The sequence below is a fragment of the Benincasa hispida genome, chromosome 5, assembly GCF_027475165.1.
Source record: "Benincasa hispida cultivar pf3 chromosome 5, pf3_genome.v1.1, whole genome shotgun sequence".
NCBI lineage: Eukaryota > Viridiplantae > Streptophyta > Magnoliopsida > Cucurbitales > Cucurbitaceae > Benincasa > Benincasa hispida.
In genome coordinates, this window is record NC_143482.1 from 66321745 (window position 1) to 66343438 (window position 21694).

Below are 21694 nucleotides of genomic sequence, written 5' to 3' on the forward strand. Positions count from 1 at the left end.
TAGGTGACTTGACCTAAATTCTGAGTAAGTTGTGAACACCTGCCTATGAAGGCGGTCCTTTGATTTGCATGGATGAGAATGACCAGTGTCGCCGACTCAATATGCCTACCATTTTGGGGATTTGTCTGATTGGGGAGCTGGGAACATAGCTATATAAGAAGGAATTCACTTATTCTCTATAGTTAAAGAAAGTAGAGAAATTGCTCCCTTAAGGGGCTGATTCTAGGGCTTGAACAATGTGGCGTTACACCCTCTCCTGGTTGAGAGGGTTTGGTCATAGTTGGACTATGACTTATTGTTTATTAGAGAGATCAGTGGTACTTAAGAAGTTAGATATAACTACATGGACAAAACAGTAATTTTGGCCTAGTTGTACTCACGAGCAATTTATGAAGGATCAATGCACCATTGATTGATTTTATCCAATGGACACAAAAATATATCTGTAGTGCGAAAAGTGCAGCTGTCAGTCTTTAGTGGAGTAACTGACTGTTAATGAAAGTTGGGTAATTTAATTAAAGAGTTTAATCAATTATCCAAGTACCATTAAAGCTTCAATCTATAGATCCATAAGGTCACTCGGTAGCTCGACTAGGATTATTGATAATCAAATTGATTTTGGGTTAATTTGAATTGTTCAAATTAAATGAGGAAATTAATTATATATGATATAATTAATTAGTTATATGTAATGTGTTTGATGAATTATAATATATAGAGTTTATTTTGAGAGGAATAAATGTTCATCAACATTGATAATATAACATCGATAATTTAAACTTTGGCTATTTTTTAGGCGATTAACTCATACCAACAAATAAATTGTTATGGATAGATTTGGACTAGAGGGCATAATTGACTTTATGGAGTTCACATTCTATCCGATCAAGAAAATGGCAAAACTCAAGCTAGAAAACCACACCCTAAGATCCAACCATGAATCAAACTGATCTACTTTATTAAGGATGAGACCGAGACCGACCCTCCTCGTTTGATGATTGGGATATACGCTGATTATTCTTTATTTTGTAAGTCAGATCTTCCCTAAATTATAAATTTACCATTGCTTTCATGTAAGTGTCAGGTCTGTTTTTCCCCATCTAAAGTTTTGCATCAATATAGACAAATATTAGAAACTGAGGTGAAAAGTAAATAGATACTAGCTAATTTGGAAGAATTGGTTCAACAAAAGCCGTCATAATCATATAAGGAAATATTTAAAAATTGGTGACATTCAATTCAACGAATAACATTTATTCGTGTATTTCATTATTCTTATTATAAACAAACTTCTTTACTTTCCAAATCCAAAAAGACATTATCAACTTACTTACCACTCTCCCTTTTAAAGTAAAAATTAATTCTTTTTTGTAGTACAATAATTATGGGAGGCGGATCGAACCTCACAACTCTTAAAATAAAAGGTCATTTCTATTGTCACTTAATAAGCACATTTTCAAAAGAAAAAAAAAATCTTACTCACCACTTTAAAGGTTATGAAAAAATATTCACCACGTCAAATCTCAATTAAATAAATATATATACTCAAACTTCCTCATTTATTTAAATGACAAAATTACAAAAAAATATTTTCAAATATAGCAAAATATTATAATCCATCAGAGATAGATAATAACAGTCTATTAACGTCTATCACCGTGATATTTTACTATATTTATAAATATTGTTATTTATTTTACTATATTTGAAAACAACTCTAGAAACTCAAGATGAAAATTGCACCCTAAAATAATTTGATGGCAACCTAAAAAGAGAATTGAGATCCAAAAGTCATTGTACTTTTTTAGATCACCGTCATAATCATTTCAATCTCAAATTTTATCTAAAATTCTAATGAAACAATACATGCCAAATATAATCGAATTATGCTACACTGAATAGCAATATTAACTTAGTTAATAGAAATGTGTTTCCAATAATTATCCAAAATACACAATTTTGTGTCCATCAGAATATAGTTGATAAGAACATTAATTCCCATCAAAAGTTGGCTCCAACTAAAAGAAAATTCAAAACAAACAAAAATTTAAAGGAGAGATGGAAAAAACCCAATCCTTAGAGAAGAACATACAAACTAATGAAGATAGAATTATTAAAGAAATGAAACAAAGTTATGTTAAATGTAATATAATTCTGAGTGAAGAAGCGCTTTCACCAATTCATGTGTAGAAGATTTCCAAGAAATAAACATCCATGGAAGTCGAATGATGAACTTGATTCAAACCCATTTGAAACCTTCATTTTCTAGCCGTTCGAGATCTATACCACAGAATCAGAAAGCAAAGAACTCGGTAACCAAGAATGAAACTCAACAGAGTACCCAAATGACTCCATTTCTGCGATTGCTTAAGACCTCTATTTCTCAAAAACTCATCGCCATGAAGAACACAAACTCCCTCTTCTTTGATCAAACATCTCCTCTTCTTTCCATTTCCTCCATACTCGTTTATCAGAAAGCATTCAAATGGGTACTTGAACAGGCTCAAGTAGTGCATGAAAATCCAGTATTTGGGGATTTCTTCTTTCGAAATGAAATACCCAGAAAACAGAAACGAAGACCCTAAAACAGTTCCAACGAGAGAAGTTCCGATTATGAAATTAGGAACCAGAGCGCTGAAACAGGCGATGACGGAATTCGCCATCAAGATGACAAGCCAAGCGACGAGGGAAAAATAGAGAAACCCTGGAAGTTCTCTCTTCAATCCAACCAACCAGTAAACTGGAATGGCGTAGAGAAGAGCGATTGTTAACAGGAAAGGAAGGAAAACGAGGGTATCTGCTATAACGTAAGAACATACTCTGTAAGCTCCTCTTGAAGTTTCTCTCATTAGAATTCTTCTCTGCTGTAAGTAAATGGGTAAGCCTTCTGTTGAGGCTGACATTAAGAATGCTAAAGTGAAGGCGAAAAACCCTAGTTGGGTTTGTAATTTTAGGTTCTTTGAGTCTGGTTTGTTTGTGAAAATAGTTCCTAGCACAAACCCAATTACCATTGCTTGTATTGTTCTTGATAAGAAGAGTTGCTTTGTTCTGAATACATTGATGCAGAATCTCTGGCCTAGAATTAGGATTTCATTTGCTATTGTGTTCATGAAAATGGGGTTGTTGCTATGTTCTTCTAGATTACCTGGATTTGTATTTGTTTTCATGTCATTTTCAGTTTCACTCTCTTCTTCAGTGCTGACTTCGAGCGATTCTGTTATTTCCATGGCAAATTCAACTACGTTTACTTGTCTAGGAATGGAATGACCTGATTGTCTAAGACGCTGCTCGAGGAGCTCGAGGGAACCTTGGTGAATAATAGTTCCTTTGGCTAATAGCAAAATTTGATCGAAAAGTTCAAGAATGCGAAATCCGGGTTGGTGGATGGTTAGAATAATGGTTTTACCTTGATTTGTGGCCATGGCTTTTAGAAGCAAGGCTACTTGAAGAGCTGAGTTAGAATCAAGTCCTGAAGTTGGTTCATCAAGCAAAAGAACAGCTGGATCATGAACCAGTTCAACCCCAATTGAAACTCCTTGCTTTTCCCCTCCTGAAATGCCTCCCCTTGATGCATCACCAACTCTTATATTGGCAACATGCTCGAGACCAAGCTCCTTCATTATCTCCCTCACTCTAGCTTTGACCTTGTGAATCCCACCATATAGCCTCAAACGAGCGCTGAACATGAGGGTCTCTTCTACTGTAAGAAGAGGAAAAAGATCCTCCTCTTGGATGACATAGCCAGATATTCTTCGAAAATGCTTTGCATTCATCCCCATTTCGTTCACAAGGACATGGCCACAGACTTTGTTAAGTGGGATCATTCCTGCTAGTATGTCCAACAATGTCGTCTTTCCAGCCCCACTAGGACCAGCAATGGCTGTGATCTCCCCTGGCCTAGCCTCACAGTTTACATTCTTCAAAATGTATGAATCCTTTTGGCTTTCCCTGCAGAACCTGCAATTGAATTTGTTGATTGGGCAAGGTAGTTTATAAGAAAGGTTCTTGGTCTTGATTTTGAACGAGGTATCCTGGCAACTGAAGTTAGGTGACTTGATTGATGATCCCATTGAAACACAAAGCAGAGAGGTATAGCCTGTGAAAGATAGGAATTTTGAAGAGTTCAGAAGGTCTGCCTAGAATGGCTCTTATAGGAGAGGAATAGTGCAAGAAGTTGCCTTTTTGTAAGAGTAAACATCACAATGAACGGCCTTATTTTACTTGTGCTAAACTGTGTGCTCGAATCATTTAAACAGCATGAGATGCAAATTGGCTCAACAACCACTAAATCAGGCTGGAGGTCAGTTACTTCATTAAGAAGTTACCTTTTTGTACTGCATTGCAGTATCATCAATCTGAAGAGGTACTCAATGCTTTTCAGGTGAGGTTTTTGACCCAGTAAAAGAACTCTAGTACATTTTTGCCTAATCCCATGTGAAAGCAAGCTTTGCTGCTATTTTGAAATGGGGGACCTATTTAGTTGGTTCTTGGTGTACCAGGAAATTGCAAATAAATTTGGGCCCTTGATTTATTGTTATCTATTGTTTCTTGAGTCGAATTCAGGGTAAATGAGAATATTGCAAACTATCCCAGTGAAGGACCTGGCATCTTTCAAGCATAGTTCACAAATTACACCTTTAGCTTGTTTCGGATCTTCATTGGAAATCTTAGGCCATTCATGCAAATGAACAGCCACAGTGAGAACTTATTGCTAACGACGTTGAAAGTTGCTTCAATGACCATGAAAAAATCAAGTATTGATGGAATGTTAAGGTCATTTATTAGTTCTTAGTAATTCAACTTAGCTTTCAACACATAGTCATGCAGCTTCAATCTTGATCATAGATACAAATTGAGCATTTATTTCGTTCTCTTTGAATAGGGGTAAGTTAAGAAGTCTCTTCTCGCCAATAGGACCAGCAATGCAGCTTTGAGGTGGGACCGTTGCTATGATTTATATGGGGCAGTTGCCTGAATCATATTTGGGTAGAATATAGTGAAAGATGGTGTAAGTAAATCATGTTGGAGAGGGTGAGGCCATACGACTGTGATGAAATAACATTGACAATACACTAAACTTACTAGGAAGATAAACATTTTTTCTATTAGCAAATGATTCAGATCAACCATCTTGCTGAACAGATGTTACCCTCTCGGACAGTTCTTTTTTTACTATTGAAAACATTAGTTCAAAATCTTGATTGGAAGTGTGAAAGGACTTCGTGATCGAATTGGTCCTATAAAAAATGAATGGTCTTGATCTTGGAATAGTTATAAAGAAAGATATGATTTACTAGAGGTCAAATGCTGTCTGAAATCGCTGGTAGGTCGGAAGGATTTTGACCACAGAAGCTGCCGAAAAGTAATTAAACTAGTGAAGAGGCACAGTGATGAATCTCTGGTCTCAACTGCTTAACCAGCTCTTTCCTCCAGTCATGAGTCATGTATAACAATGTTTGACTGAACTGTTAGGAGGAGTCTGATACAATGCTAGCATACAAGAGCCTGTTCCAAGTATCAGGCAAACCGGGCAAACACCAGTGGCTGCAATCAGCAATGATCTCTTCTTTTCTCCGTTTCACTGCTACCAAGAGCTTTCCCTGCTTTTTTGCATAAATTGATGGATGTGCATCTCTGCGATACTGGGATAGCTTTGTTATGTTCAAATACTTTACCGGGGTTTTCATTCTCTTGATTGTTCTCTCAAATACTTCAATTAATGACTCAGGGAATATCTCTTGGTAGGACTCATCTGAAAACGGTTGGGTTTCATTGTAGCACCATTGCTTCCCCTTGTGTTCTGGCGATATACTTCTAAAGAAAACCACTGTTTTATTCCTATCCACGTTTTGATCAATCCAATTTGACCAGGTTTTCATGGCTGCCTCAAGTGCCAACTCCATATCCATTGTTTCTACCATCTTCCCATCATAATGAAAGTAGTCCCATCTGCAAAATTTTTCTCTAAGTTAATCTCTTGGTTTCTCAGAGATGAAATGAAAACTGTTCTACGTCAGAAGCTTAAAAATACTTGGCTCTGATTGCTTAAATAAGTCAGCTAGAATGTTCTTGTTATGTAACAGAAGTTCTACAAGTACTTACGCTTGTAACTTCCCCTGATGCACCCACCAATGACCAGTATTGAACACCATGATATTTGCACCGTACCATTTCTTTGACATAGCTGAGAGTTTGCCAAGCTCCAATATTCTGGCACCATTTGCCTCGTCGACTTTTAGTTCCACCAGAAACGGACTCCAGAAAAACTCCACAGAACAATTGTATTCCTGAGGTTATCATAGGCGCTGTTACTTCAAAGTCACATTATAGTATATATGAAAATACAAGAAAATGTACATGGAAAAGCTCGGCTAACTGCCTTTGCTTTGAAGATCTTGTAGCTGCCACTTTTTACGTCGACATAAACCTGAGAGGGAGGTAAAGCAGAGTAGAGAAGACAAGCAAGAGATTCCCATTGGTTTCTGTTAAGTGAGTCCCCAGCTATGATCATTCTCTTTCCTCTGAGTTTCTCTAACATATCTTTGCTATTAAACCTTCAAAGTTTATGATTAAAATGATTAAGTTTATAGTAGTAATTAGCTTTAATGCCACTACTAGTGGCTGATACAACACTTCCACGAATCAGTATTGGATAAAAATGTAGTGGAATTTGAATAGAAATTGAAGTGAAGAGCTAATCTTTAAGATCACCTGGGCACCTTGCACCCAGCGGCTTCCCAGTTCAACTTCTCATAGCTAAAATCTCGTCGGCCATTCCTTCGGCAGCTTACTTGGTCACTAAGAAATGGACACTTAGTTTGATCGTAGAGAGGACTTGCCTTAGGATCATAAACCCACTTGCCATCAAAGATGTTGCAGCTTTTCTTCTTATGCTTATCATACTCACTGAGACGTGAAGTATCATTGGGCTGCAACTGAATGCTAGCTGCAACATAATAGTCCACGAGGCTGAACGAAGATGACAATGATGAGGTCGAGCTTCGAAAAGTAAAAAAGTTCAGAGTCTCGTGGTCTTGACCAAGCAAGAACATTAGGATGATAATGCTTGTGAGGCTTGTAAATGTGCAAAGTTTCCATCTCTGGTTAATGGTGAAGCTGCTATCCATTGCTTGATACCTCTACTTCCCACCAGAAGTAAGAAGCTATGTTATTTTGGGAGTTGGATCAGAAGGTGAGGCAATTATAGCAAGGCACTACAAGTTTGTAAGAACTGGGCAAGTTTTAGTAAAAAATGCCTAACTACTCTTTGAGAATTTGCATCCCACTTGTGAAATATTGGTGGGCAAATCACTTTTAGATGACTAAAAACATGTAAAATTTGAAGCGATAGGATTTGACAATGGCCATTTAAAAATATATAGAGTGCTTGAGATTATGTCGATATCATTAAAGGAAACATGTTATCTTTGAGAGTTTTAAAGTAGTAGCAGAGTGGTTGACTAAAACCACTTGAACGGTAACTGCTCAAACACCGGCAAATAGCACAAGATTTAGGTAAAGCTTATCTCCTCAACTCCACTCTCTGGCGTGGTGGGTGCATAATTAGATACAATAAATTTCAGCAATTATCTTTTAAAGCATGGTTTATTACTTGCTTCTTCAGGCTTGTACGTCAAGTTGTCAACTAATCCTACTATGCAGTAGCCTTGACTTTCTTTTAAGAAACAGCTGAAAGGGGTTATTCATCTTCAACCGTATACATATATATATATTTTTTTTCTTTGGGCTTGAGAGGGTGGGGTATTGGACAAGAACCAACCAGACAACAAATCCATGATTTTAAAGAAAGCATCTGAATTTTTGTAATGTACAAACAATTATAGTAAGTTCCTTGATGTTTTCTTTAGCTAATTTTAGGTTTATGTGCAGGTGTAATCCAGGTGGGAGCATGGAAATTCAATCACTGACCTAATTCTAACATGTTAGCCACCTGCCAATAATGGATGAAAATGATGATCTGAAAACATGGCGTTTTTGGTGCCCAACTTTTTTGTTACCTACCTAGACACGTTTTTTAGCCATATATTGTTACCTTGTGTACTTCAGAGAATTGAGAATAGGAAGGCATTTACGACGGGAGAGAGTTGGCACGTCTGAGAAAATGATAGGCAACATAGCTACTAGATGGAGGTTACTCAGTGGGGAGGATAACTGGAAGAACCTCTTGGACCCTTTAGACATCGATCTTCGACAATACATTCTTCACTATGGAGATATGGCACAGGCAACATATGACAGTTTCAACTCGAACAAGTTGTCGAAATTTGCTGGGGACAGCCATTATGCAAAGAAGAACCTCTTCTCCAGAGTTGGTTTAGCTATTGCCAACCCTTACAAGTATAAGGTCACCAAATTCTTCTATGCAACTTCAGGGATTGAAGTGTCAGAAGCGTTTTTGTTGAAGTCTCTTTCAAGGGAAGCTTGGAGCAAAGAGTCCAATTGGATGGGATATGTTGCAGTGGCGACCGACGAGGGAAAGACTGCATTGGGAAGAAGGGACATTGTAATTGCTTGGAGAGGAACAATACAAGCATTGGAATGGGTTAATGACTTTGATTTTCCTCTTGTTCCTGCCTACAAACTATTTGGAGCAGCTAATGATTCTCATGTTCATAGAGGCTGGCTTTCCATTTACACTTCTCAAGATTCTCGATCACCTTATAACACTAACAGTGCAAGACAGCAAGTAAGTTTCAATACTTTCAGTTTCATATATATATATATATATATCATCACTAACTATATATTCATCATCTAAATTATCAGGTTCTATCTGAAGTTGAGAGGCTACTAGAAGAATATCAAGATGAAGAGATCAGTATAACCATAACAGGGCACAGTTTAGGTGCTGCCCTTGGAACCCTGAATGCAGCAGACATTATTGCAAATCAGGTAAATAAGAGGAAAAAGCAACCCCAGAAACCCTGCCCTGTAACAGCCTTCTTGTTTGGCAGTCCACATGTAGGAGACTACAACTTCAGGAAGTGTTTTAATTCCATGAATGATCTTCATCTGCTGCGAACTCGGAACAAAGCCGACATAGTACCGGATTACCCACTGACGGGTTATGTGGAAGTCGGAGAGGAGCTGATAATCGACACACGAAAGTCAAAGTACTTGAAGAGTCCTGGAAATTTCAAGAGCTGGCATTCTTTGGAGGCTTATCTTCATGGGGTGGCAGGAACACAGGGAAATGAAGGTGGATTTATTTTAGAAGTGAAAAGGGACATAGCACTTGTGAACAAATCTTTGGATGCTCTCAAGGATGAGTATTTAGTGCCTGGCTCATGGTGGTGTACCCAAAACAAAGGAATGGTACAAGATGCTGATGGCTTTTGGAAGCTTGAAGATCATGAAACAGATGATGAGGAGCCTTAAGAACTGTTTTCTGTCATTCTCACCCCTAAAAGCTCAATATGTACATAGAATTTCTATCCTAGTAGCCTCACAAATCATAAAACCAGCTTCTAGAGAATAAAATTTGCATTCCAGAAATATTGTAAAAGGGAACTTCAATTCTGTATATTGATTATTGATGAAATAAACAATCAATGGAAGGCTATTTCAGTGAAGCTAAGAACATACAGATCTTCATATTCATATCAAATGCAAATTTTACACAAACAAGATAATCACACACTATAATTCTTCTCCCACTTTCCTTTTTGATAAATATGAACAATCAACAAGGAATCTGAGAAGTGAACCACTCCATGACATGAATTGGGGCTTTGATAAGCTCCAACGCAAGCTCCACTATCACCGTCAAGCACAAACAACAAGGACATATGCAAGTAAGCGTCAATCTGCAGCAAAAAAAAACAACAGAAAACAGAGATAAATGGAAAGGGAAACAGATTGAGAAGGAAGAAAGGAACTAAATCAAAAACACCCAGAAGCTAAAAATGAAAGGGGTTCTGAGAAATTTACCCCACAATCCAGATTATTACGCCGATAATGGAAAGGAGAAGAGAAAGGAAAGCAAAAGGCAAGCCAAGCAGGAAGCCCAGTGGCCTACAATCGCCGTCTCCACAGCACATCTTTTGGTTGTTCGTAAATTGTTTCTCACTTTTTCCTTAATCGAATCGCTTTGCTGAAAGATGAAAAAGATGCTCAGGAATTAGAATGTGTAACAAATGGATTGCGTGTTTGTGAATGCGATTCTTTGTGTTGTTTTAGATTTTAATGAAGGGGTTTGGAGTTTGGACCAAAAAGTGTAGAGATGAGCAGAGTCTAATAACTTTCGCACAAAGCCAGTCTTAGATGACGACGGAAAGGTTTCCTTTTCCAATAAAAATTTCATTTTTATAATCAAAATTTTGTATTTCCCAATTCCTTTTCATTTCAATGCCAATAATACAGAGTGGTTAGAGCTTGGAGTTGCCCTCTGGCCCACTCATTTCTTCTCGAGTAACTTTGTCCTTTGATCTTAATTTACTTTTTACAAAAATTTCATCTTATAATTTTACGTTCCAGATACAAATTTATTAAGAGACCATTATAAATATAAACATTAGATCTAAAGTATTAGCATATATAACATAATATAAAAAAAATTACAAATATGACCAAATTTAAATAGTTTATCAATGATAGACCATATTATTGGTAGAAATCTATTCACTAGTATGAGTACTTTGCTATATTTGCAATTTTTTTAAAATGATGTTATACCCTTGGTTATTATTCCTAAAAATATTATCAATTGCAATTATCCATTTATTAACTACAGACGTATTAACTCCAAACTTAATAACTTCACTCGATTGGTCAAACGCCTTCCGTTAATATCCTCAATAAATAAATAAATAAAATCTAAAATAAATTTTACCATTTTACTTATGTCATTGTTTAGCTAATATTTTCGAAATAGCCTTTTTTTTAATCTCCTCCTCCCTTATTTTCTCCTTTCTCCCCATTCTTCTTCTTTTTTTCACATGGAAAAGATCACGACCACAACAGAGAGATGTATGTCATAATAATGATAATACAACACTCATATAAGCTTGGATGCTTGAGCATCTTCACTCCCAACAGAAGAAAAAAAAGGTTGACATCAACCACTCCATTGAGGGTTGCTCACGATGCCTTTTTCCCTATTTCTGAGGCCTAACGTGTTTGCACCCAAGAAAGTGAGAGCGAGAAATCCAATCTACATATGTAATGTTCTGTCTTGGTAATTTTACCCAAATATGGTATAAGCAAAAGGGATTTTTTTTAAAAAAGCAACGGGACAAAATCTTAAAATTTAGAAAAGTTCAAATATCATTTCAACCCAATATTTTGGGTATCCGTGTGATTATCCCTTACACTTGGCAGATATTGATTTAATAATTTATATTATTTTATCCTGTGTTTCGTAAGAAAAGGAAAAACACGATTCGTACACTCGGAATTCTAAGAACATTTCGACAGGTTTTTGCTTTGTAAAATAAGAATCAATAAATTAATTAAATCCTATACATGGGTGCTACCCAAAATTAAAATAACCGATGAAATTGACTTAATCAACCATTCATCTTTTGGTTTGATTTTTTCTTTTTAATATATTAATTTAGATTAATTACAAGTTTAGTCTCTAAACTATAGAATTTGTTTTATTTGATTTCTAAATTTTCAAAAGGGTCTAATAGATTATTAAACTTTTAATTTAATATTTAAGAGATCTCTAACATAATTCTGACAGTTAAAGTAGCTCTTTCATCTGAGATCGGAACTTCAAATCAAATTTGATTCAAATGAATATTTATGCAAATCCCGAAATTCTAAACTCCCATATGCAGAACTAGAATTAAAGTGGGAGAAAGCTTCTGTTACACCAAACAACAGAAAAGGCCATACCTTTGTACATCCCATTACCTATCAAATCATCAAAGAGGACAAACTTTATCCGAGAGAAATTTCCAAAACCGTGTGCAATAATAAAGATAAAGCTCAAAAGTCAAAATAGGTTTCTTCTCTAAACAACTTTGTTGCGGCAGCAAGTCATATTCAAAGATTTAAAGTTCCAAAATAGTATAACTCAATTAATAAAACATCAATTATCATATCAAAAGTTGATGGTTTGTTCTCACGCCAGAAAGCCACCGACGTATCCATCCATTCATGACCGAGACTATCATCCACAGGGCAAATAGATAATTCAATTCCATGAAACTGAATCAAAAGAGTTTCTAAGTTGTGCTTTTCATATGTTTCTTCCCAAAAACTACGGATTCAAAGGGATGATTTAAAGAATAGTACATAGACCAATGTGTATTCTTGGTCTTGATGACTCAGATAAAACAGAAAACTAACTATATAAAACTATACTCCTCAACTTTCATTCACATTAGAATTAAAACACGACCGTCGTTGACTTGGGCAGGTAGATTAAATTGTGTTTATTTTCATATTTTCACATGTATATAACCATAATTTACAGGATTCGGAAAAAAAAAATGATAGATCTAGAGATCTTCAAGCAGTTCTACATTAGTCTGGGGACGAATTGATGCTCTTAATCTTGATGACTGAGATAAAACAGGATACTAACCATACAAAACTGTGCTCCAGAATCATTAAACTTTATTGGGTTCTTAGCGATGCAGCAATCAATAACAGCAATGGCAATGTACATTCCCAAAACACCGGACAATGGTGAATTGCACATCTCATTCTGAAGGCCCATGCAGACTGGAGTTCTTGCACTCCATGGATATTAAAGAAGTGAGCCTATCGTAAACCTGAAATAACAGTGATACCAAAAATTCACCGAAACAGAACAAACACTTAAACATGGTTCACAAAATTACAAGCATATTACATAAAGTAAGATTAATGATCATGTACCACAGATAGCTGTTCATTTCTAGCGCTTCCACTTGACTCATCCTGTACATTCGTGTTTGATATGTCATACCTATAAAGTGTGAGCAGTAGTATATTGTCACAAGAGCTACAGAAAAGTTGGGTGAAGAAAAATTCGACTATAAGCAGATGGGAAGTTTTCATACCAATCACGTGGAAAGCCAGCTTCATCTCGAGCTGAATAATTGAAAGGCCCTTTTAGTTCCACGTTGTATTCTTTTAACAAGTCTGTATTGGTGCCACCAAAGATGTTATCCAGCATTGCAAGCTTTATGACTTGTATCATTCAAATGAAATAGTAAAAACTGACGGGATGATGGATATGAACCTCTAAAAGTCGAGCATGGAGCACGTGCCATTTTCTGACAGACTAAGACGAACCAGTAGACGCCAACAGCTACATGTGCAACTTCTTCATCAGCAATTCTAGCTACAATATCAGATGTTCTATGATCCCCGAAGCCAATTAGTTTCTTCACTAGTCGGGGCCCAGCATCAAGTCCTCTAGCCTCCTGCAGAATGTGAGATAAAATACATTGTTAGATGATATAATATTAAATTTACCTTTACCTATAAACTTAAGCTTTTGGATCAACTGGTGATTTAAGATGGTACCAAAGCAAGTGGTCTAGGAGGTCTTGTGGTCAAACCCCTACAATGTTATTTCCTCCCCAGTTAATATTGATTTCCACTCGTTACATCTTCAACATATTACAAACCCACAAATGAGGGAGTGTTAGATGATATAATATTAAATTTACCTTCACCCATAAGTTTAAGTTTTTTGGTCAATTGATGATTATAGATACATATATGCATTTTTCATAGAAGAAAAGCAATAGCAACCAGAACGAGCTAATGTATTTTTACTGAAACAGACCAAAATCTGCTCGACTGCTCGTTTGCTCGTCTACTCATATCCCGTGACCCACTCCATTTGTACCCTCAATCAATATTTTCCTTCCTTCAAAGCAACATCAATGACCAAGAGATAGTACCGATTGGAGAAGTTTTTGTTGTCAATCCATTTGATCGGATTTACCCTTTTTGTAATTTCATGTTATCAATGAAATGTTAAGGTTGACCAAAAAGATGCATCAAGCATTGAAGCAACGATCATTCTAGGAGAATACAAGTAGTCACTGTCATCCAATAAAGATTCCCCTCCAATCTCCGTGGGTGAATGCAAACATAAAAGGTTAAATTATAAGTTTACTCCCTAAATGATGAAATTTGTGTCTATTTGGTCTCTGAATTTTCAAAAGTGTCTAAGAGATCTCTAAACTTTCAATTTTGTCAAATAAATCTTTGAATCTTAAATTTTGTATCTAATAAATCCATAAAGTTTCAATTTTGTGTCTAATAAATCCCCAACTTTCAAGTTTTGGTTTAGTCCCAAAAAATTCAATTTTTTTTAAATTAATTGATCTACTAGATTATAGATTTGAATTTTATGTCTAATAGAATCTTAAACTTTCAACATTGTGTAACGTTCAATCTGGTTAGAGAATTATTTGACTCCCTAAAATGATCCTCTTCTCAAGAAAATTTTTAGTATTACAGTAGTGTGAAAAACTTTACATACGACCTCCATTTATTATTTGCCATAAAAAAATATTAAAAGTGGTGTGGGAGCTTGAATTAAAACAATATATCATTTAATAATGTATTAAATAGTAAATTGAAGAAGTATGTACTATTAAAGTACCTAAAAAGTTCTCCCCTCTCCTTCATCTTTCACTGCTTCCAATCAGTTAGTTTTGAACTTTAATGAGCTAATAAATATTGCTCTATCATTAAATGTACTGTTATCTTCTCTCACAGGTTTCACGATTTTGTTCTCTCTTCTTTATTGCCCCTTTCTTTCAAAGCAAACTTAGCAATAAAAATCCCATAAGAGTCGTCCCTGTTCTTTCGTCTGACTCCTTGTTTTTACTAACTTTCATTTCAGTTAAGTCTTTCAAGCCTCCTTAAAATTTTTACAACCGTTTTTCCCCAATAAAGCTTTCTGATTTTATTCTAGCCTGTTTGTTAATTTTCTTCCACTTCTTTCTCTGATCTACATTTAAGGCAACCTACTGTTCAACTTTCAGCCATGTTTAAGATTAAATTAGCATCCACCTTTTCCACTACCTTTTCCACTTCCTTTTGGTTTGAATTTGACAGTTCCTCTTCCATAGTATTTTCAAAAGCCATTTCTTCTAGTAATCCTTTCCTTCACACCGGGTTATTCATCCTCATCTTTTATACTTCCCAGACTTTCTCTCCCCTAAATAATCAAATCTCAAAGCAACATTGGAGGAAGGATTTTTTGCATTCTAATCTGAAGGAGTTCCATATATTTGTGTACTTTTTCAGCCAGCAATCTCAATCATCGAGTCATCACAACTTGCATAATAAATCTCTCATATTTTGAATGCTCAATGGCTACTTCAGCACGGATAAATCAACAAATTTTCCTTTTAATTTCTAAACTAGCTTCCAAACAATCAATCATAACGGTAGTTCGATGAGCACATATCATAAATCCTTATCACCACCTCCCGTGACAAGTAAGGTATTTCCCCTCAATTTGATTTACCCTTCATAACTTGGAATTATCTCTATTTTTCCATGCTTCTGTGCATTCAACTTTCAAAGTTAAAAGAAGCTTCCTCATTTTCATTCATCCTTTATGCTTGCATAAGAATCAACCTCTTCCTTAATCCTTACTAGAACATCTGAGCAAAGCCTTGCCGACGAGGAATGGGTTTGACTTACAATTGCTTTGATGCCTCCAAGATTTAGCGTCCATGATCATAGAAATATAGCTATGTGATTACAATGGTAATGGCCCACTCTATATCTGCAAATTTCTATCCTTTTCTGAATTTATCACCTTTTTTATTCCTTATTGTTTTTACCCAGAGATGCTTTTTCCCTCACCCACCATCTGGGCAAGGGTTTTTTAGTCTTACTTTTCCGAACAAACTATACTGTTCAAACTGCTGTTCTCTTGGTTATTCACTGTGGTTCTTCCCCATTTTAGAAATTCTACAGCTCCGTAGTGTCAAGACAGATAGACCTTAGTTTAAACTTAAAAAGGTACAACCAAAAGCAAAAGTCAAGAAAACTCTCAAATCAGGAAGAAATATCTTATACGAACTAAAGATGCCCTAATGAACTCTCCAAATGTTTACAAAGTACATTCATCAAAGATAAAAAGTAATCAGTCATATCTCCTCCCCACTTACTCAAAAAGACACCAACTAAGAGAGAAGGTAAAGGTATAATGTAGTTGAGATTGAGCCCAGAAAATAATTGAGTCCGACGGGTGGATTTGATTAGTATACCATTTGCTTATGACAAAGACCAAAGGGATGCCTAACCAAAAACATAAGGGGCAGAGCTTGAATAAGTGAAGCAAGCATAGGGTAGCAGCCTATTACTTACTATTGAAAAAGAAGAGAAAGAAGACGACACAAGGAGTTTACGTGGAAAACCCTAATTCAGGGAAGAAAAACCACGATAGAAAAGGACTTATTATTTAATGTCATACCTACAATAGACCCAACCTCAGATATAAATAGAATGAGGTGAAACCCTAATTTAGCAAATATAGTATAAATTACAAAAATGCCCTTAGGGCTAATTCAACGTATTTCAACACTCCCCTCAAGTTGGGGCGTAGATATCGGCAAGACCCAACTTGCTAATACAAGCTTCAAACGTCTGTCTCGATAACCCTTTCGTAAAAACATCTACAACCTATTGGACTGAAGGTACATAGGGAATACAGATAGCTCCGCCAAGTTACCAAATTTCCCCATACAAAGGTATAGTATCCTGAGGTTGACCTTCTATCAGTCACAGATCCGGCCCAATCTGAGTCAGACTATGCCTCGATGCTCCGTGTGTCATGTTTTCTGAACACCAAGCCCTTCCCAAGGGTGGACTTCAGGTATCTCAAAATTCGAGTCACAACTTCCATGTGCTCCTCATAAGAACTCTGCATGAACTGACTTACCACACTCACAGCATAGGAGATGTCGGGCCTAGTATGAGATAAGTAAATCAGTTTTCCTACCAAGCGTTGATACCTCTCCTTATTCACAGGAGCTCCTTCCGAAATGCTTTTCAGTTTGCTATTGACCTCAATAAAAGTGTCAATAGGTTTGCATCCAATCATTCCAGTTTCCTTTAACAAGTCCAGAGTGTACTTCTGCTGAGATACAGATATTCCTGCTTTTGATCTTGCCACTTCCATCCCGAGAAAATACCTCAAACTACCAAGATCCTTGATTTCAAAGTCGGGTATGGTCATCTATGAAAGTTACAAACCACCGTTTACTAGACATGGTAGAGATGCTTGAGGGACCCCAAACATCACTGTGGACCAGGTGAAAAGGCTGGGTACGTTTATAGGGCTGAGAAACAAATGACACGCGAGGTTGTTTAGCACATATACAGACATCACAAAATAATGAAGAAACATTCACATTATGGAATAAATGAGGAAATAAATATCGCATATGTTGAAAACTAGGATGTCCAAGACGAAAATGCCACAATAAATAATTTGTTTCAGACATAGTAAACGAAGATAAAAGACTAGTCCTAAACAAGCTTCTGGAGAAAGCATCTACAGAAAGGAAATATAGGCATCTATCATATCGGGCAGTGCCAATTGTCTTCCCCGAGCTCAAGTCCTGAAACAAAGCAGTATCTGGTGAGAAGACAACTCTATAGTTCAAATCTTTTGTTATTTTGCTTATTGATAATAAGTTGTAAGAAATTTTGGGCACATGTAAGACATTTTGCATAGTTAATCCCTGAAATGGTGACAGTCTGCCTTTTCCAGTAACAGGAGTGAAGGACCCATCCGCAATTCGAATCCTCTCATTTCCAGTGCTTGGATAGTATGAGAGAAACCAGTCAGATGAGCCAGTCAAGTGATCAGTAGCTCCTGAATCTAGAATCCATAACTCATTCCCTTCAACAAGGAAACTAAAAGATTGAGGGTTACCTGATTGAGCAACTGTTCCGATCTCTATGGTACCTGAATCACCAGGGTTGGTCACTGGAGGCTGTGTCTGAGATTGTGTAGCCCCCTCAACTGATTTACCCACTAGAGCACGCCTAGATTTCAACTTGTCATTCGGAGGGCGACGTTTACCATTTGGAGGGCGACCATGCAATTTCCAGCACTGATCCTTCGTGTGCCACTGTTTTTTGCAATGCTCACATACTGGGGGTGTTTTACTATTCTGCTTGTCACCATCAGCTCCAGCGGACTTTACCCCGAAGGCAGCCGACTCTACATTGGTAACACCTGGCTCATTCATTGCACTCGATCTATCTTCTTCCAATCTAACCTTTGAACAGACCTTCATGAGAGATGGAATTGGTTTCTACCCTAGTATTTGACTCCGAACTGTATCAAATTTGGGGTGCAGCCCTGCAAGAAAATCACACATGCTCAACCTCTTCTATCTTGGAGTATTGAATTCCATCTTGTGGGCAGTTCCAGATGATTTCCCGACATAGATCCATTTCTTGCCATAACAATGACATCTTGCTGAAGTATGACGTTACATCCATGCTCCCTTGTTTGCATTCGTGAACCTATTTACGTAGAGTATACAGGCGGGATGCGTTCTGACGCCTCGAATATAACTGTCGGACTGCATCCCAAATATCTCGGGCTGTGGCTGAATAGAGTAAAGGTTTCCCGATTTGTGGTTTCATGCTACTGATTAACATTGAGTGGAGCAAAGAATCCTCTGCCTTCCAGACACGCTCTTGAGGATCCCCAGGATTCGGTCATGGTATCTCTCCAGTCAAATATCCAAACTCATGGCATCCCTCAGGAACTATTTTAATTGTTTGGGACCAAGAGAAGTAGTTTTGCCCATTCAGCTTCTCTCCCGTGATCATTCCTGCAGAATTTCCTATAGTTCCAGATAAAAAATTAGTAGTAAGGAGAGTAAGAAACATTGATACCGGATTTTCTAAATACATCGGGGAAGAATCATGGCCATTCAATTTGGCTCCAAAGGCGGCCATTTGTTGCTGGAGAATAACCAATTGTTGTTGGAGTTCCCCATAAGATTCAGATCTGGAATTTTTCTATCCAAAAATCATGGGATTTTCTTCAACGGAATCACCCATTCGAAACTGAGGTTGAACTGAATACACATGAGGAAGCTGTCCACCATGGTACTGTGAAGAAGCTACTGCCGGAAGTCCACCGACGGCAAAGTTCGGCAACCCGTGACCGGCGCTGCTCCCAGACGGCTGCGATGGTGGGTAACGGACACAAGGCTCGGTGATCAGCTGCGATGTTGAAGAAATCGCGTCGATCTGACCCAACCCGGTAGCTGGAGCAAACCCACGATTGTCTGGTGCAGATGCGGTTCTGTGCGACGCCGAAGGACCGATCGACTGTAAATCGTTCGCGTGCCCCGGCTGGAGGACATGCAAAGCTGAGACGGTCGCGTGCGAAGTTGAGGGTCCGATCGATTGTGAACCGCTCGCGTGCGCCAGCTGGAGAACGTGCGAAGCGATGGGACCTTCCTCGATGGTGTTCGACTGGAACGGCTGAGTCTGGAAGCTAATCGGCGCGCCGGCTAGAGCAAGCCCACCACCTGCTGTTCGCCTCGCCAGCTGGATCTGTTCGGCTGAGCCACCTAGGATGATGGTTCGGAGATAGCAGTCAACTGCTGCTGGAATCACAGCCTCATTAGTCAGTGTACCTTCACCTATCAAGTTTGATGACTGAGTTTCTTCTATCGGGGCTAGAGTTTCATCACCTTGCTCTGATACCATATTGAAAAAGAAGAGAAAGAAGATGACACAAGGAGTTTACGTGGAAAACCCTAATTCGGGGAAGAAAAACCACGATAGAAAAGGACTTATTATTTAATGTCATACCTACAATAGACCCAACCTCAGATATAAATAGAATGAGATGAAACCCTAATTTAGCAAATATAGTGTAAATTACAAAAATGCCCTTGGGGCTAATTCAACGTATTTCAACACTTACTATACTACATTTTGAAGATTTAATTCTCCTAATCACTGTTTAAACCTTCTACTTTCACAAATTAAAATTCTAGATTATCAAAAGCAGAAACACGGAAAATTCAAGGAATTCAAGCATTGTATAAAGAAACAAATAACTAACCACAAGCATGGACACAAATTTACCTGGACGAGCGGGATTGTTGCCAAGCGTGCAGCTACATTGTCAGATGATTTCTCACACTCCCTCCAAAGCAAATTATGAGCAGCCATATCTCCATATCTTGTAGCAAAGTAATCAAGGTGAGTAACTACGAATAAATATCAACTATTACACCCAAGGTTTATAATCTCCTCACTTGAAACCAAGTTCAGCAAGTCTCTGTGAACACCACATAAAATGGCGACTCTCATCATCAGCAACATGAGCAAAGTCAGCAAAAAACCCCTCCCCAAGAACTTCACTGAAGGGAGAAAATCGAACGACTGTGTCCCAAGCCAAATCGATTGCATTAAGCTCAACATGAGCAAGATTGTGTAACATATAAGCATTCAGAGGCAATCCTGCGTTTTTAGGAGCCGGAATTTCCTTTGGGGAGACCTAGCAAACGATTAAAAGACAACTTTTTAAACCTTCTTTCATTCTTCTCCATGAAAGCAAGTTCATCTATTTAAAATCAATATTTCATTGAAACTGCCAGGCATATTTGAAAATGATTCTAAAATGGATAAAGTCACTTTTGTCCTTTTCAAAATCTCTAAAAAAATGCTTTTAGTCACTGAAAATCAATTTTAATAGCATCGAATATTAAAATCAATGTGTTTTTTAAATGATTTTAAACGAGTTTAATCATTTCAAAATCACTGCATAACTCAAAAGCAGAGGAGATGGAAAGAACAATTCTCCGAATAAATCATGAAATACATTATCACGGCAGATTTTAAGAAGGTTATTACTATTTCTGTGTAGTGGTGAAATCACAATAACGAATCAAATTCATAACCTCGAGCAAGTTCAACATCAAGCAAACAAAAATAACAGTTTATTCTAAGAATTGAATCGAACATTTTCCATAAAGAAAAGCATATGCCGGAAATGAGAAAACTAACCAATTTCGGCACAGGGGGCCGAGCAGGACGGGAAGGAGCATCAAAAACACCAATGGGAAGATCTTCCTGAGACCATCTGGAGTAAGCAAGATGAGAGAGTATGGATTTGGTCAAAGGGTCACTGGTAGAGAGAACCAATGCACCCAACTCCGCAAGAGACGAAGCCGATTCGATTCGGCTGTCAAAGAGAAACCCAGTTGATGATGATTCAGCCAGAGGCTCTGGTCCATTGGGTCCCCAAAATCGATTCTCATTGAGGGGACTCTGCCTCCAAGCTTTGATACCAGACCAAGGCGTGTATTGAAGAGAAGAGGAATTTAGTTTGAGGGTTTGAGAATGGAGATGGGGATAGGAAGAAGAGCGAAGAGTAGGCCATAAAAGTAGAGATTTGAGTCGAAGACGCTGCATCATTCTTCCTATACCAATTCGGACCGCGCCAAAATTTGTGTGGTCATGCTCATATTTATGCTCACCTCATTAAAAAATATATATATATATATATTGGAATGGATAAATTAACTTTGAAAAGTTGAGTTATGTTCATCACGACGATCGTTGGAATCGACATTTAACCTCTAATTTTTATTGATTAAATTGATTTTGAAATACAATCAAAATCAACTACGAGAGATTTGACAGAAAAACGATGAAGATGTCTCAAAATCAAGACCAAATATCAAATAATTAACGTAATTAGATAGAAGATAGA

At 37.4% G+C, this 21694-nt stretch overlaps 5 protein-coding genes and 1 pseudogene across 8 annotated transcripts; 1 reads left to right on the forward strand and 5 right to left on the reverse strand.

The window, feature by feature from the left end:
- Positions 1 to 1912: 1912 nt before the first annotated feature.
- On the reverse strand, positions 1913 to 4144 carry LOC120077965 (ABC transporter G family member 10 pseudogene; annotated as a pseudogene). The gene has a single exon (XR_016529739.1). The product of XR_016529739.1 is annotated as an ABC transporter G family member 10 pseudogene (transcript).
- Positions 2668 to 9593, forward strand: LOC120077967 (phospholipase A1-IIgamma-like). 2 transcript variants are annotated; one of them, XM_090313996.1, is made up of 3 exons: positions 2668 to 2807; positions 7891 to 8707; positions 8788 to 9593. In XM_090313996.1, exons 2-3 carry the CDS (start codon positions 8123 to 8125, stop codon positions 9397 to 9399), a joined length of 1197 nt encoding a protein of 398 aa, XP_090170122.1. In that variant the 5' UTR covers positions 2668 to 2807; positions 7891 to 8122; the 3' UTR covers positions 9400 to 9593. The 2 variants fall into 2 exon arrangements, with proteins under 2 accessions (XP_090170122.1, XP_038888034.2); XM_039032106.2 differs by lacking the exon at positions 2668 to 2807 and adding an exon at positions 4156 to 4381.
- Positions 4758 to 7897, reverse strand: LOC120077966 (protein trichome birefringence-like 42). Its single transcript, XM_039032105.2, has 4 exons — positions 6712 to 7897; positions 6380 to 6554; positions 6103 to 6287; positions 4758 to 5949 (listed from the first exon to the last, which is right to left on the reverse strand). The coding sequence occupies exons 1-4, from the start codon at positions 7125 to 7127 to the stop codon at positions 5469 to 5471; spliced, it is 1257 nt and encodes a 418-aa protein (XP_038888033.2). The 5' UTR covers positions 7128 to 7897; the 3' UTR covers positions 4758 to 5468.
- On the reverse strand, positions 9517 to 10354 carry LOC120077968 (signaling peptide TAXIMIN 1). Of its 2 annotated transcripts, XM_039032108.2 has the most exons (3): positions 10230 to 10354; positions 9952 to 10114; positions 9517 to 9827 (listed from the first exon to the last, which is right to left on the reverse strand). In XM_039032108.2, the coding sequence occupies exons 2-3, from the start codon at positions 10059 to 10061 to the stop codon at positions 9704 to 9706; spliced, it is 234 nt and encodes a 77-aa protein (XP_038888036.1). In that variant the 5' UTR covers positions 10062 to 10114; positions 10230 to 10354; the 3' UTR covers positions 9517 to 9703. The 2 variants fall into 2 exon arrangements, with proteins under 2 accessions (XP_038888036.1, XP_038888035.1); XM_039032107.2 differs by lacking the exon at positions 10230 to 10354 and having other exon boundaries at positions 9952 to 10223.
- A 1824-nt stretch (positions 10355 to 12178) lies between these two features.
- LOC120077728 (diiron containing four-helix bundle family ferritin protein, putative (Protein of unknown function DUF455)) lies at positions 12179 to 21656 on the reverse strand. Its single transcript, XM_039031700.2, has 7 exons — positions 20986 to 21656; positions 20235 to 20476; positions 20062 to 20158; positions 13199 to 13382; positions 13017 to 13098; positions 12853 to 12922; positions 12179 to 12746 (listed from the first exon to the last, which is right to left on the reverse strand). The coding sequence occupies exons 1-7, from the start codon at positions 21394 to 21396 to the stop codon at positions 12675 to 12677; spliced, it is 1158 nt and encodes a 385-aa protein (XP_038887628.1). The 5' UTR covers positions 21397 to 21656; the 3' UTR covers positions 12179 to 12674.
- On the reverse strand, positions 17331 to 18536 carry LOC150036356 (uncharacterized). The gene is made up of 2 exons (XM_090313799.1): positions 17876 to 18536; positions 17331 to 17558 (listed from the first exon to the last, which is right to left on the reverse strand). The coding sequence occupies exons 1-2, from the start codon at positions 18240 to 18242 to the stop codon at positions 17518 to 17520; spliced, it is 408 nt and encodes a 135-aa protein (XP_090169925.1). The 5' UTR covers positions 18243 to 18536; the 3' UTR covers positions 17331 to 17517.
- Positions 21657 to 21694: the final 38 nt, after the last annotated feature.

Excerpts from the sequence above, each read along its gene's own strand:
- LOC120077968 (XM_039032108.2), bottom strand. The coding sequence starts at position 10,061 with ATGTGCTGTGGAGACGGCGATTGTAGGCCACTGGGCTTCCTGCTTGGC. Across the intron at positions 9,828-9,951 it reads GTAATAATCTGGATTGTGGG|ATTGACGCTTACTTGCATAT; the intron begins GTAAATTTCTCA and ends TTTTTGCTGCAG.
- LOC150036356 (XM_090313799.1), bottom strand. The coding sequence starts at position 18,242 with ATGAAGGTCTGTTCAAAGGTTAGATTGGAAGAAGATAGATCGAGTGCA. Across the intron at positions 17,559-17,875 it reads CGGAACAGTTGCTCAATCAG|GACTTGAGCTCGGGGAAGAC; the intron begins GTAACCCTCAAT and ends GCTTTGTTTCAG.
- LOC120077728 (XM_039031700.2), bottom strand. The coding sequence starts at position 21,396 with ATGATGCAGCGTCTTCGACTCAAATCTCTACTTTTATGGCCTACTCTT. Across the intron at positions 13,383-20,061 it reads CAACAATCCCGCTCGTCCAG|GAGGCTAGAGGACTTGATGC; the intron begins GTAAATTTGTGT and ends CACATTCTGCAG. Across the intron at positions 12,747-12,852 it reads GAAATGAACAGCTATCTGTG|GTTTACGATAGGCTCACTTC; the intron begins GTACATGATCAT and ends CTGTTATTTCAG.
- LOC120077966 (XM_039032105.2), bottom strand. The coding sequence starts at position 7,127 with ATGGATAGCAGCTTCACCATTAACCAGAGATGGAAACTTTGCACATTT. Across the intron at positions 6,555-6,711 it reads GCTGGGTGCAAGGTGCCCAG|GTTTAATAGCAAAGATATGT; the intron begins GTGATCTTAAAG and ends TAAACTTTGAAG. Across the intron at positions 5,950-6,102 it reads CATCAGGGGAAGTTACAAGC|ATGGGACTACTTTCATTATG; the intron begins GTAAGTACTTGT and ends AAAATTTTGCAG.
- LOC120077967 (XM_090313996.1), top strand. The coding sequence starts at position 8,123 with ATGATAGGCAACATAGCTACTAGATGGAGGTTACTCAGTGGGGAGGAT. Across the intron at positions 8,708-8,787 it reads CTAACAGTGCAAGACAGCAA|GTTCTATCTGAAGTTGAGAG; the intron begins GTAAGTTTCAAT and ends CTAAATTATCAG.